We start from the raw sequence: 12665 nt of genomic DNA on the forward strand, positions 1-12665 counted from the left end.
ACCTGATATGCTTTCACATCCTTTGTGCAGTAAAGTCAAGTATTATTATCCTGTACAGGCAAGAAATAAGTTAGATTGCTTTTGAAGTACTCAAGTTGTTGCTAGAAATGAAACTAAAGCTTTTTTTTGTCTTGCTGCTCTCTCCTGTCCACATGGACTATTGTTCCTGTATTTGTGGTTAGGTTTGAGCTGATGAAATTGTTTCTTGAGAGAATGTAAGAAAATAAGGTCAAAGAAACCCCTTTTTCCTCCCCTTGCCCCACTGCAGTGTTCATGATTTAGTTCTTGTGAGTCAATGTTGAAGTGTAAATATTGTATGTAGGGATGACCTCTAAAAAGTATTGCAATGGGCAATTCAGATATGAATTATAATAAAAATAACTAAAGGATGAGAGAGAACTTTTAATAGATGTAGGCTTGGAAACTGTAGATGCACTGTCTCATGAGCTCATCTGTGGGCATGAAACAGAACATTTGATTTCCTCCAAATTCTAGTTTTATATTGGAACTGTTGTCATCAGCAGTGGCTGAAATCCTTGATAATTGTTCTCTGTTGTTCTGCTGTTGTTAATTCCTCAAGCTGTTTGATTGCAGGCAAGTCTGGCTTCATGCAGTTAGTTACATTTCTTACTGGTAAGATTGCAAAGATTTGTGCACATGTCAAGGAGATCAGACTTTGCCTTCAACCTTTAATAACAGGGAAGTGTCTGCTGTAGTGAGTACATAAGAAAAACATCATCTCTGAAAACATTTAAAGAAATTGTGTATTTATTTCATCTGTTCCTTCCATTGTCTGTAGCCTGACCATACCAGGCAGGGTGAGCTTAAACCCCCACCACAATCTCAGCTTTCTCTTTACCACAGTTCACCTTGTCTCTGAGAACTTCAACTGTGATTTGTTCCAGAACCTTCCAAGTTCAACCTCAGTTTTAATAACTCTATGAGACTGGTATTTGTTGACAATCTGGCATTATCTCAGTCTTATTTAAGGCAAGTGATAGAAACAATTTTGTTTCTCTTTTGGTTTGAGGGATGACTAAAAGTTACATAACCTGAACAGACTTGGGCCTTTTCAATAGGAGGTAATTAAAGCCTTATGGTTTTAATCTTCAGTGAACCTCGGAGTGGGTTAGGTACAGAAGGATCTTTTATGTGCTGGGTAATGTATTTTGTAACAGGAGTGTGCTCATGGTTTTCATTATCACACTTCTGTTTAGTAGAATTTCTTGGTTGTCTTAATATTTTCTGGTTTTTACCTGAAGAACCTGTAGGGCTCCAAGTAGAATACCCTTCTCTTTTCAGTACTCTCCTCCACCATCTGTTCTGTAGGAGCCAGTGATGATCCAAGCCAGTGCCTCTTTTCATGCAGGTAGCAATGGCAAGCATGAATTAGAATGTTTAAAATGGATGTTCTTTCAGTGTTCTCATCAAGCTTCATAACTGTGAGCACTCAGTGCACATTAGTGTTGAGATCCAAGATTTTGGGGTGAAATTAGTTCTTAGCCATCTAGAAGGTGTTCAGAGAAAATGAATGCATTGTTCACATTTCTGTCCATGGCTTCTCATTTCTAAATACAAACTTTGAGACCTTTTCCCTGTAGCAACACATATAAAATCTTTGGTGAAAAGCACTTGTGATCGTGATCCCAAAACCGAAGGGCTGCTGTCCCTCTTAGAGCTGGGAAGGTTTGTTACCCACCCCTCCCTCCAGTCTTGCCTCTTTCCAGTGTGCCTTCAGTTGATTCAGGCCAGGTGAGGTTTGAGTTCTCACTCAGTAAATACAGAGCTCCTCAGCTGTAATTCTACCAGACAAAAAAGTCAGCTTATCTTTAAAAAAAAAAAATAAATTGACAGTTTGTCTTTTCAGGTGAAGACAGAGTACCTGAGTTTGGTTGACTGCCAGAGGGCATTCAGCTCTCCTCCTCTAGCCCCTTTCTGTGGCAGAGACCAGTGTGATGCTCTGAGGTCGGGGCAGAATTCCCTTGTCAGCTGTTAAACATTCAGGTTGTCTGCTGGACACCAAATCGTGTAACACTGCAGTTTTGGGCCATGAGTTTGTAGTACATATCAACCACAGTGTTTGAGAGTTTTGAAAAGCTTTTGTTCTCCACAGACATTCTTTCATGCTCAAGTTTGTTTCTGTGTGAAGTTATAGGTGGAATGCAGTTGCTGCAGTTTATCAAACCAAATTTGCCTTGGCTTTGTCAGTGCAGGACCTAAAACAAGCATTAATTCCCCTTTGATTTTGACAGTGCAGGAGTGGTGACTGAAGTATATTATAGTAGGGGGTTTTTGCCTAGAATCAAATTGTGGTTTTAGGACTTTTTAAACTAATTATAGAGCATTTCCTGATTTAAAACTGTGTTTTGGGTTTTTGCTTAGGTGGTAAAAGGCCGAGAACCATGAAACTTACTCTGTATTTTGCACACTATCTGGTGTGTGTTGCTATTTCTGTATAAGCTATTCCAGAATGTGTCAGTTGGTTGATGGTGGAAAATATAAGTACATTAAGATAATTTTAAAACTGAACTATTCTTGTGTAATGTCATTAGGGTGAAAGGGTATATTTTAGTATATTATGATATTTTTAGATAGTGGTATTTCACTGTGATTAAACATGTATCTTAACAAGGTGAGACATACCCTTTGGCTTATCTTGGTAGGAGCTGGAAGTGTCTTTCATCCATACAGCTTTTTAGCTGCCTCAGGTTTGGGTCTCCCTGCTCTTCAATTTTCATGATCAAAGCAGTTTAATGAGTTCCTGAAAACAAACTGTTTAGCTATGTTATTATTCTTTCTTTTGTAGAAAGAAGTAGATACAAAGGAGAGATCTGTCTTTGATATTCCAATCTTCACAGAAGAGTTCCTGAATCACAGTAAAGGTAAGTTAGACTTCTGCAGGACCCTTTCCTGGCTTTTCCAGAGTTTTTGCCAGATGCTGCCCAGCTGAAGAGTCCTTCCATCTCCCATTCAGCTCAAGTAATGACTTGGATACAGTTCCTGCCTCTTTTTTTTTGTCTTCCCAAATTAGCCATTTTTAGAGAATGCTTCTGATGTTTAAGCTCCCTTTGCTGTTATTCCAGCCAGTCCAAGCTGGATCTGCTGTTCTATAGAGTGGCCTGGGTTAGAAGGGACCTTAAAGGTCATCTGGCTCCAGGAAATATCTGAGCTTAGTGTGATGACAATTCTGGCTGGTTAGCAGTATTTTATTGCCCCCATTCTCCCTGTGTGGAAGATTATGCTGATATGTCTTCTGTTTTATATCTGTGTCCCAAGACCTTAATGTGTTCTGCCTGGAGACTTTCTTGATGGAACAGAATTCAGATTCAGTTACTTTTCATGGTGATCCATAGAAAAGTATTTTTGTAAGTGGTACCTTATCTGTAGGATTCTTACCACTGCTGCTTTGTCATGCCAAATGCATTTGAAATTCATCTTGCCATCTTCCTCCCTAATCAATTCCCCTGTTCACTTCCGTTTTGATGCTTTGAATGTTTTCCAGTTTGTCTGTCTCTAAAAATTAAGTCTAAGTGTTACTTGTAGGCACTATTGGCAGTCTGTATTATATGATGCTTTTTATCTATAAACTGAAGCTCCACCATTTGTAGTCATCATTTGAGCTGTCTAGAACATTCTGCTCTGTTGCCTGCCAACCCTGGATGTTTGTTAGTAGCTCCCTGACTCCCTGGGCGTGGGTTGCTGTTCACAGCGCGCGAGGCCGAGCTGCGGCAGCTGCGCAAGTCCAACATGGAGTTCGAGGAGCGGAACGCGGCGCTGCAGAAGCACGTGGAGAGCATGCGCACGGCCGTGGAGAAGCTGGAGGTGGACGTGATCCAGGAGCGCAGCCGCAACACGGTGCTGCAGCAGCACCTGGAGAGCCTGCGCCAGGCGCTCACCTCCAGCTTTGCGGGGGTCCCGCTGCCAGGTGAGACCGTCTGACAGGGTACGTTCAACTGCTGGTGTTTGTACCATGCTGTGCACCCAGAGCACACGACCTGCTGGTCTGTTTCTGTGCTCTTGGCTGCTCCTGAGCTTTTGTTGTATTAGATAATGAAATATTTAAAATACATGCAGGGCAAAGTGTAGCATCAGTGCTTTATTTCAACATCACATTTATTTTCTTACTGCTCTTACCCTTCCTAATAAAGTGAGATGCATATTCAGTCCTTGCTCTACTTGACTTGTTTTATGAAAATGTTTCTAAATAGAAAAGACAGGACCTGCAAGTTCCTTGATTAAAAGAGAGGCTGTTGTCTGTATTGTCAGCCAGCGGGGAATCCACTTAGATACTGTGAATGCCCAGCTGAAAGAGTTTGTTATAATCAACTCTGAGACCCAAATCAAAGAGAACCATGCTTCATTAGTCCTGATATCCTTAGAATCCTCACTTTGTGTGGTTAGGAGGACGTTGTTTTACAGAATCTGTCACAAGGGGTGGTGCATGGTGCAGTCACCTCCTGTAGGAGTGTGCATGTTGGCATAAATTACCCTTGGCACAGTGTTAACGTTTGGGAATTGCCGCGGTCATCGACATACCCTGTGGCTCATTTCACTGCTTTTTAACTATAGGTAGCGGGGAGACACCCACGATGGAAACCATTGACTCCTACATGAACAGACTGCACAGCATTGTTCTGGCAAACCCCCAGGAGAACGAGAACCTCATCGCCACGGTGCGGGACGTGGTGAACAGGCTGGAGCGCTAGTGCCGGGGTGAGTGTTCCCCCCTGGGCTGCTCCTGGCCTTTGTTCTGTGCCTCTGGCACCTCTTCTGACGCTGATTCTTGTGCTGATCACCATACTGTACAATCAAAAAGGTTTCTTCCTCAAACCCACAGGAACAGGTTGCTATAATGAAAGTCAAACTGGGTTTAAAGAATCTAATAGCATTAAAGGGTTCTGAAATTCCCCTTAGCTCCAAAATCTCTTTGTATTTGTATGAGGTAAGAGTACTGACAGAATGGTAACACGATGACTAATTTAGAGGAAGGTTCCTTTCTTGAGTGAAGTAAACTTGAAAAATTCAGCACTAATTGTAGAATCTGATGGCTACAGGGAAGTTTTATTTGTCTCAAGAGGTTACAGGTGAAGTCAACTTTGTTATAAACTGAAAATACCCTACAACTACTTGCTCTGTAGCACCTGTAGTCAAGCTCTCCCGATTATGAAGGTTTAAATGTAAATGAAGCACTGATTTATGGTTAGGCTAAACATAGCATTTGCTGAGACTCTAATTGCATGTGGCTTATGCACAGATGATTATTGAGCTCATGATTCTGTATTTTTGCTGCTGGTCAACAGGAAAATGTAGCAGAGAACAGAGTAGAAAAAGAAATCAACAAAGAAATAAATACCAGTCTTTCTGCATTACTGTGCTGCTTTGCATTTCCCACACCTCCTCCTCCCCCACTTCCCGTGATGCTCAGCATGAGGCAGCCATGAGGAGTTTGCCTATTTCTGTTTTAACAAAGTACATACCTGCATTCTTCAAGCATTATTCAGTAGAGATCTACTGTACATGTCTTGAATAAGTGTTTAGAAATGCAAATAAAGCTGCCTTGTGCCATCTGCAAATATGAAGACAGGGCTTTTCATCCTTTCTGATTCTGACCTTTTGTGCTGCTGTGTAGAACAGTTAATTACACATTTCCCATTATAGTGTGGCTTAAGCTGGAGGATCATTGTCCTTCTGCAGGGTAGCCAGATGGAACGGACTGTAGTTGTAAGAGATGACTGAGCTCCCAGCAGAATAAAGAAGTGCCTTTACTGCTGCTATTTGTGAAGGGAACAGCTTGTCGATCCAGGTCTGGGATTTTTCAGCAGCTCATCAACCTCCTCATTTTCATATACTCTTCTCAATTAGCTCTCAAGCTCAGAAAGAGAATTGGAGGAGGGGAGGTTTAACAGAAAGGATAAGAGGGAAAGCAGTTCCTCATCCATCAGTTATTAGAAGGGCGTGCCAGGCCCTGAAATGGATATTTGTCCTTTAAGCACCTTGCCAGAAAAATTGTATCTCAAGGCTACTGAATTCTAGACTTTCATTCTCTTCTTAGGTGGCTTCATATTTCCTAAATGATAGACAATTTCTGTGTTCCTAAAAATGCAAATTTAATTTTCTTGGATAAACTGGATTTAGCTGTAATTAATTTAGGAAAAGTAATTTTAGCTTTAAAATTCTTGTTTCTACTTTCTATTAAAAAAATAGTACTCCTTTCCTCTTCCCACCAATAGCTCCCCTCTTTTCAGTAGCAAACGTGTGAAGTAATTAAAAATGTGATTAATAATCACCTAGTTTATAAAGACATGCATGTGATGATAATTCATGGGACTGTTAATCACACTGACTTGCACTTGGAAATGATTATATTTTTTGACAAAATTTTGGAAGGAAGAAAGTTGGATTTTGTTGGATGCAAACCTAGAAAATGGTAGAGATTCCCTAGAAAACAAGGAAGCTTTGTATAAAAAGGTTCACCTGGCACATAATGAACCATATCAACAAACTGTCATCATTGGTGTGCCTTTGTTAACATGTGTGGGAAGTATATTAATTCTGAATGTAATCCCTATCAACCAAACAGTCTGTTTGAGGCTGACACACTACAAATCAATATGATACAAAACTATTTTGATGCTCCTGAAAACAACTATTTTACAGATCTGAGGTGTTCTTTGGTGGCTTAGTATGTTGTATTTAGGGACTGTTAGATTTTACTGGTGAATACTTTGGTTTTTCTGTACTGCAGGGTAAAACACTCCTTTGTGCAAACAGTATATGGGGAGAAGAGGAAAGGTGTTGTTATTTAGCAGTCTGGATGGAAACAAACTCAGTTCAGTTTTGTTTCTGGGCTGTTTTTCTATACTTAACGTTGTGGTTTCAGATAAAACATCCAAAAATGATGTCACAGTGCCTGTTTAGTCCTGGCAGAGTATAGTCTTCTAACACTTATTTTTCTGTTTCGTTTGCAGGTGTTGTGACCCAGGGAAGCTTTACAAATGCTTTTGGCCAGTGTGGAATGAGAAGCCATGAGGGACAGCCTGGGGTGGGGGCAGATGGCAGGTGTGTCCTGGGCCCTCCGGTGCCGTTTGCCAGGGAGACAAACAGGCCAGTGCATCATAAGGGCTTAAGAAGCCACGGACACCACCCACAAACACTTGGAACTGTCCTCTGTGAACATTTAAGAGCATGCAACTTTGTGCAATCTACATTTTGAGTTTGGCTGGGTGTGAGGTGCCTGCCTGGCATTGGCTGGCTGTGGAGATGAAATCTCAGCATATGTGTTGTAATAATAACTTTGATGTGTTATATTGCCTAATGTCCTCCCATGTCTTTCATTTTGTTTTCATGTTTATCCTGTGGGATTGCTTTCCTGCACTTGAGTTTTCTTCTTTTGATCTGATTCCCTGATTCTTGCAGTACTGAGCAGCAGTGCTTGTGCTCTCTGCTATAACAGGGAGTCTTCCTTGGTGCACTGTTTCCTGTGCTGCCTGCTATGTTTATACAAGCTTTTCCTCAGTAGAATCCTGGGGTTTTGTGTTAGCCTGCAACTTTCACAAGGTGAGTTTGCTCCCTGCTAGAGACTGGCTGTGGCTGATGCTTTGTGACTGGATTCTACTATGATACAGACTTCCTCTCTCCTCCTCCTCTTTGAGCACCTCTCTTGGACATCCTGCTTTTCTGTAAAGGTCTCCTGTTATCTCGTGAAAATGTTTCCAGAGCATTTTACTATCACAAAGGTCAGTGGAAATCAGGACAGAAAGTGCAATGTTAGTTGTTCTCAGCAGGGATAAATAGAAATCTCTGTTTTAGAGTAAAACCACAAAGCTTGCCCTTCTTCTGATCATGGCTCAGTCTAATTTAATGTTACTGTCTTGTTTTTGAGAGAATAATCTCATGGGGAGAACAGTTTTCTGTAAAAAGAGAAATGGGCATGTGAATTGTGGGTTTTTTTCATTTCTCTACCCTCACGAAGTCACAGTGCCTGGAAGCCACACATGTATTTTTGCATTAAGTATTAGAGCAGAGAAGGCTGTTGGCAGCTGGGTCCACAGAGCAGCCCACAGAACTCTGCATTACACTCTGCCTGGATGTGCTCTCATCTTTTGTGCAGTTCAAGTGCAGCCCAGAGAGCCCACAGCACTCAGCATTTTATGTTCCAGCGTGACCTCAGTGGCCTCTCAGTTGCATCAAGCTCTGTGTGCTTGTCTGTCACCTTGCTGAGTTACCCCACTCCTCCTGGGAAAGGTGAGGGCACCCACTGTCTGCACTGACTTATGCAAAACATTTGCTGCCCTTTGCTTCCTGTCAAATTGTTGGTTTGGCTCAGCACTTGTTGGACATCTCTGGGCTTTATCATAGTGGTTGAAATGTTCTTTCTTCCATGTGACAATCTCTTTGCTCCTCCTTAAGACATTCCTTGTTATAAATTGGAGGCTGCTTTTATAACTGGAGTGTTGCAGTCGGCATCACTTTAATGTATCTGTGACACAAATATTTTGAAAAATAAAAAGCAGTTTTTTCTCCTCCTGTGCTGTACACGTGGACTTTGTGCTGGCCTGAAGCCACTTGCAGCTCAATGTGTTGTATGCCCAGGTCTCTGCTTACTCCTGGGCATTTGGCTGTAGCCAAGCAGGAGGGATTTTCAGGTAAATTCAAGTCTTCCTTCAGGGAGGAAGCTCCTTTCTCTTTCTTCTGTTTGCTTTCAAGGCTTCCAAAAAGGAATGTTTGCTGCATTGACCTCTGGTTTTTTTAGCATGGATGAGACCAGCTGATGTTGGCATGAGTTATTTTAGTAGGTTCTGTAATGAATGTTGTAAATCCTGCAGGTTGTTAATATCTCCAGAAGAAGCACCAATATTTTAGTTTCCTGTGTGTATCTTGTTGTTTTAGAGCTGCTGATGTTTCACTCTTGTACAAAGTGGCCAAAGTGCACTGCATAGCCAAAAGTTGATTCACAAAATTCTCAAGCTCAGTCTGTGGCATTGTACATACTACCTGGAGTCACATCCTGTGAAGACAGCAGGAATTCCATGTGAGGTGATGGCAGAGTGCCATTCCAGCTGTAGCATGTCCCTGCTCTCACTGAGCTTGGGTGGCTGCAGAGCCCCAGCACAGCTCTCAGCTCATGGCACATTGCTCACCCCTGACTCTGCTGAGCAGCATGCAAGTGTGATAGGATGGGAGATTTAAGGTGATACCATTAGTTGGAAGCTGACAAATCTCTTGCTTTTTCCCACAAGGAAGGATAGGAGGTGGATTATCCATCTTGAGGCATCTGGGGGGAAAACCAAGTTCTTTTTCACTGATGATGTGACAGATGATGTTTTGTCTCATAAGAAGCTTCTTATTTACATTAACCTATAAAATGGATTTTGTCTTCTAATGTTTTCAGAATGTCACTTCAGTTTACATTTTTCAGTGTTGACTGATAAAAAGTAAAAAATGAAGTGTGTCAAGGAGAAGGGGAATGAAATGCTTTTGTCACTTACAGAAATGTTAAGAGAAATACATGAAAACGAAATCCATTTGCTGGATTAGTGTGTTTGGAATTGTTGAGATGCCAAGTTTTCTGTACAGTGTTTTTGTAATTAAACTTTGGTGCTCTTTTGTTTTTAAGAAGTTGATGTTGTTGTTTGATACTTCATTAAAATTGTTCAACGTTGAATCCATTCTGATTCACTTTTAAGTACACTTGCTGAAAGAACCATTACTAGCATTGATCTCTTGCCAGAGATTTTGGCAACTCCATGTTAACCTTTGAAAGGAAATAATGTGCCCCTTCCCCCTCTCCATCTTAAATGTCTCCCTCTGAAAAAGCTAAAGGAGTTTAGGTTATTATTTATAGTGATAAAAGCCTCAGAAATCTTTGGTTTTTGCTAATGGTTGTCAGGGCCCTTCCCCAGTTTGACTGACTTCAAATTTGTTTTATCTCTCACTGACATCCTTCTCTTCCTTTGCCCTCCCCAATTTCCCACCATCATACTTATTTTCTCTCCCTGTAAGAACCTTCTGTATCATACCTGTTGCTCCCCACATGGTTTTCTTTGCCCCTGCTAAATTTTTATCCTCTCTGTTCCCTGCTGCTTGCTGAGAATGAAGCAAAACTGTAGCCTTGTAACTTTTGTACTTGCTGTGGGTCCTCTGTAGGGGAGTTTGGATGGTTCTGCCTGTGCTGGTGCTTTGAGGTCAGTGCTGTGAACAGCCATGTCTTTATGCTGCTTTTTGTTCACATCTCATCATTTTGATTGCCAAATTAATGCCTGGTCTGTCCATGCCAATGCTCAGTCTTGTACAGAAGATACAGTCAGATTTACAATGCCTTGGAGTCTCTTCAGAACACTAATTATGTAATGCTAAAGATACTAAAAGTAGAAGGCATCTGGGGAAGGCCTGTGTTGGAGCAGAGCTGTGTGCCACTGACTGGGCCAGAGTGGAGAGAGTAACAGCAAAACAGGTGCATACCCAGAGGAGAAACTCTGAACAAAGCAGCAATGAGCTCATGATCAGAGCAAGACCTAATTCCCTTCTAACCTGTGGTCCTGTATGTGGCACCAGGAGCAGATGGTGGTAAATCATGCTCAATTTGAGGCAATGTAGTGTAATATTTCCACTGTTTGTTCCTGTTTGTTCCCCCCTGTTTACTCTGCAGCTGGTCAATTGGACAGATGATTAATAATCAGGGCAAGTTGGGGGGATCTGAGGGCTCTGGGCTCTTAGGAGGAAGAGATCACTTCCTCTTTTCTCAGGCAGGTTCCTGATGATAATGTATTTGGAAACTGCAATTAGGGCTTTCTAATCTTCTGCTTCAGTTCACCTGTATCCTTCAGTGAGGATTATTGAGGCCTGTCCTTTGCCTCTGCTTGTGAACCATGAATAGTTTTGCTGCTTCTTTCTTCCTCGTTGCCAGTAGTATTGAGGGTTTTTTTAAATTTTCTTAGCTTCCAACTTTTTAGTATGTTCATGATTTGCCATCTTAATTGCAAAGTCTCTGGATTTTGTATGTACTGTATCAGTTTATGTGGTGAAGTATCCACATCCATTATGTGTAACACAGGGAATAGCATTTATATAAACTGATTTATGAGTTATATTAATAAACTTGTAATTCTGATGCTGTGGGGGTTTGTTTTTTTAAATTACTTACTATGTAGACACTGGTGGTTTGTGTGTCTGAAGATATAAAAATGCAAGTTGTTCTAAGATATAAGGTGGTTCACAGGGAAGCTGCTGTTTGTTTTTCAGTTGATGAAGTGATTCCCCTCCTGAAATTGCCAAATACTCAGTTTACAGATTTGTAACTCTGGTCCTTATGCTCTGGAAGGTGAAAGGCATTCTCTTTTCCCTGGAAGTATGTGCATTGAAGTCCATCTAATGTTTGTTTATAAATTGGAATTCTAAAAACTTAGGTATGAAGAGTTTGCTGTCCAAATTCTTGGCTGATAGATATCCATCTTGTTTCCCTGAATTGAGTAGAAAAATGTTACATCTACTGTGAATACATGGATGGGTGGGAACAGAAAGAGGTCTAGTTCTTGTTCTGGAATAATAGTCCCATGGGATTTATCTTTCTGTCTTATATTGGCAGTTTTAGTTTTTATTAAATCTGTTCTAGTGTTAATCAAGAGAGAATTCCCTCATCTAATTTATTTGAAATATTGCTTAAGCCAGGACACTTGCAGAGAAATCCCTTGCTGAAATTTGAGGTCTTATAAACAGAGTTTCAATCCCTCACCCTTCAAAATGGATGTTAACATCTATATCAGTATTGTCATCCTTCTTAAAGGAAGTTTCTTTTCTCTGACATTTCAAATTCCTGCCCAAGTTGCTTTTGTTTCTTCAGTATTGGAGGAGAAGGAAACTGTTGGGGCTGGGGCAGAGATGCAGAAGTCTGTCAGGAGGTGCAGCAGGATGGCTGAGTCCAGGAGAGGGAAAAGCTCTGGAAAATCAGCCTGATGCCTTCCCTGGAAAGGACTGTGGTGCTTTTGGTATGGATGGTGTATATGCTCTGCACAGTAATACACAGGCTGTGTTCCTTGTGTTTGGGTAGGGATTATGGAAGGTGTTGACATTGTCCCCCAGAGATTCAGTGCCCCTAAAACACTTTTACCCAAGCAGAGCATCTGCTCCTGTAAAAGAAATATTGCTGTGTACTGGCATGTGCTTTCAAACACATGCAATGAACTTGATGTGCAGGTGGAAGGCTTAAGTTTTCCTTTGCTTACTGGAATTAATAACCAGTGGCTCTGGCATATGTAAATGCACAGTCAAATTCTGTTTACAACCCATTCTTTTGTGAAAAGGGCAGTTAAGAATTACCTTCTACCTTCACCCCATTAAAAATCTGTGAAGGGACTTTGTAGGACAAGGGCAGAAGGAATAAAAGGATATCAGAATAGCACCTGCTTTTATTCTTGAGCTTCATGTTCACCTAATTGTCAGCACAGGACTGATGGAGTTCTCAGCCTCAGTAAGTTTGAATGCAGGCCTGCAAATTCCATACATTGTTGAAGTGCTTTTGAGGAGGGAAAATAGCAAATGTCAAAGTGGAATTCCAGCTGCACTCCAGTTCTGGGACTTTACAGGTACATGGTAAATGTGCATTTCCAGATGTCTGAAATCTCTGTCCATGTAAGAAAACCCAATTGCTGCTGGGGGAAGCAGTGCCC

The 12665-nt window shown here is 41.3% G+C and overlaps 1 protein-coding gene across 7 annotated transcripts in view; it reads left to right on the forward strand.

The window, feature by feature from the left end:
- Positions 1-11110, forward strand: part of HMG20A (high mobility group 20A) — a 43869-nt gene extending 32759 nt beyond the window's left edge. For all 7 annotated transcript variants that reach the window (XM_071568216.1, XM_071568221.1, XM_071568219.1 and 4 more), the window contains exons 7-10: positions 2807-2882; positions 3710-3925; positions 4570-4713; positions 6969-11110. In XM_071568216.1, the coding sequence (XP_071424317.1) occupies positions 2807-2882; positions 3710-3925; positions 4570-4706 (429 nt within the window). In that variant the 3' untranslated portion in view covers positions 4707-4713; positions 6969-11110. The remainder of the gene's footprint in view (positions 1-2806; positions 2883-3709; positions 3926-4569; positions 4714-6968) is intronic.
- The last annotated feature ends 1555 nt before the right edge of the window (positions 11111-12665 follow it).

This window comes from Pithys albifrons, chromosome 13, assembly GCF_047495875.1.
Source record: "Pithys albifrons albifrons isolate INPA30051 chromosome 13, PitAlb_v1, whole genome shotgun sequence".
NCBI classification, from domain to species: domain Eukaryota; kingdom Metazoa; phylum Chordata; class Aves; order Passeriformes; family Thamnophilidae; genus Pithys; species Pithys albifrons.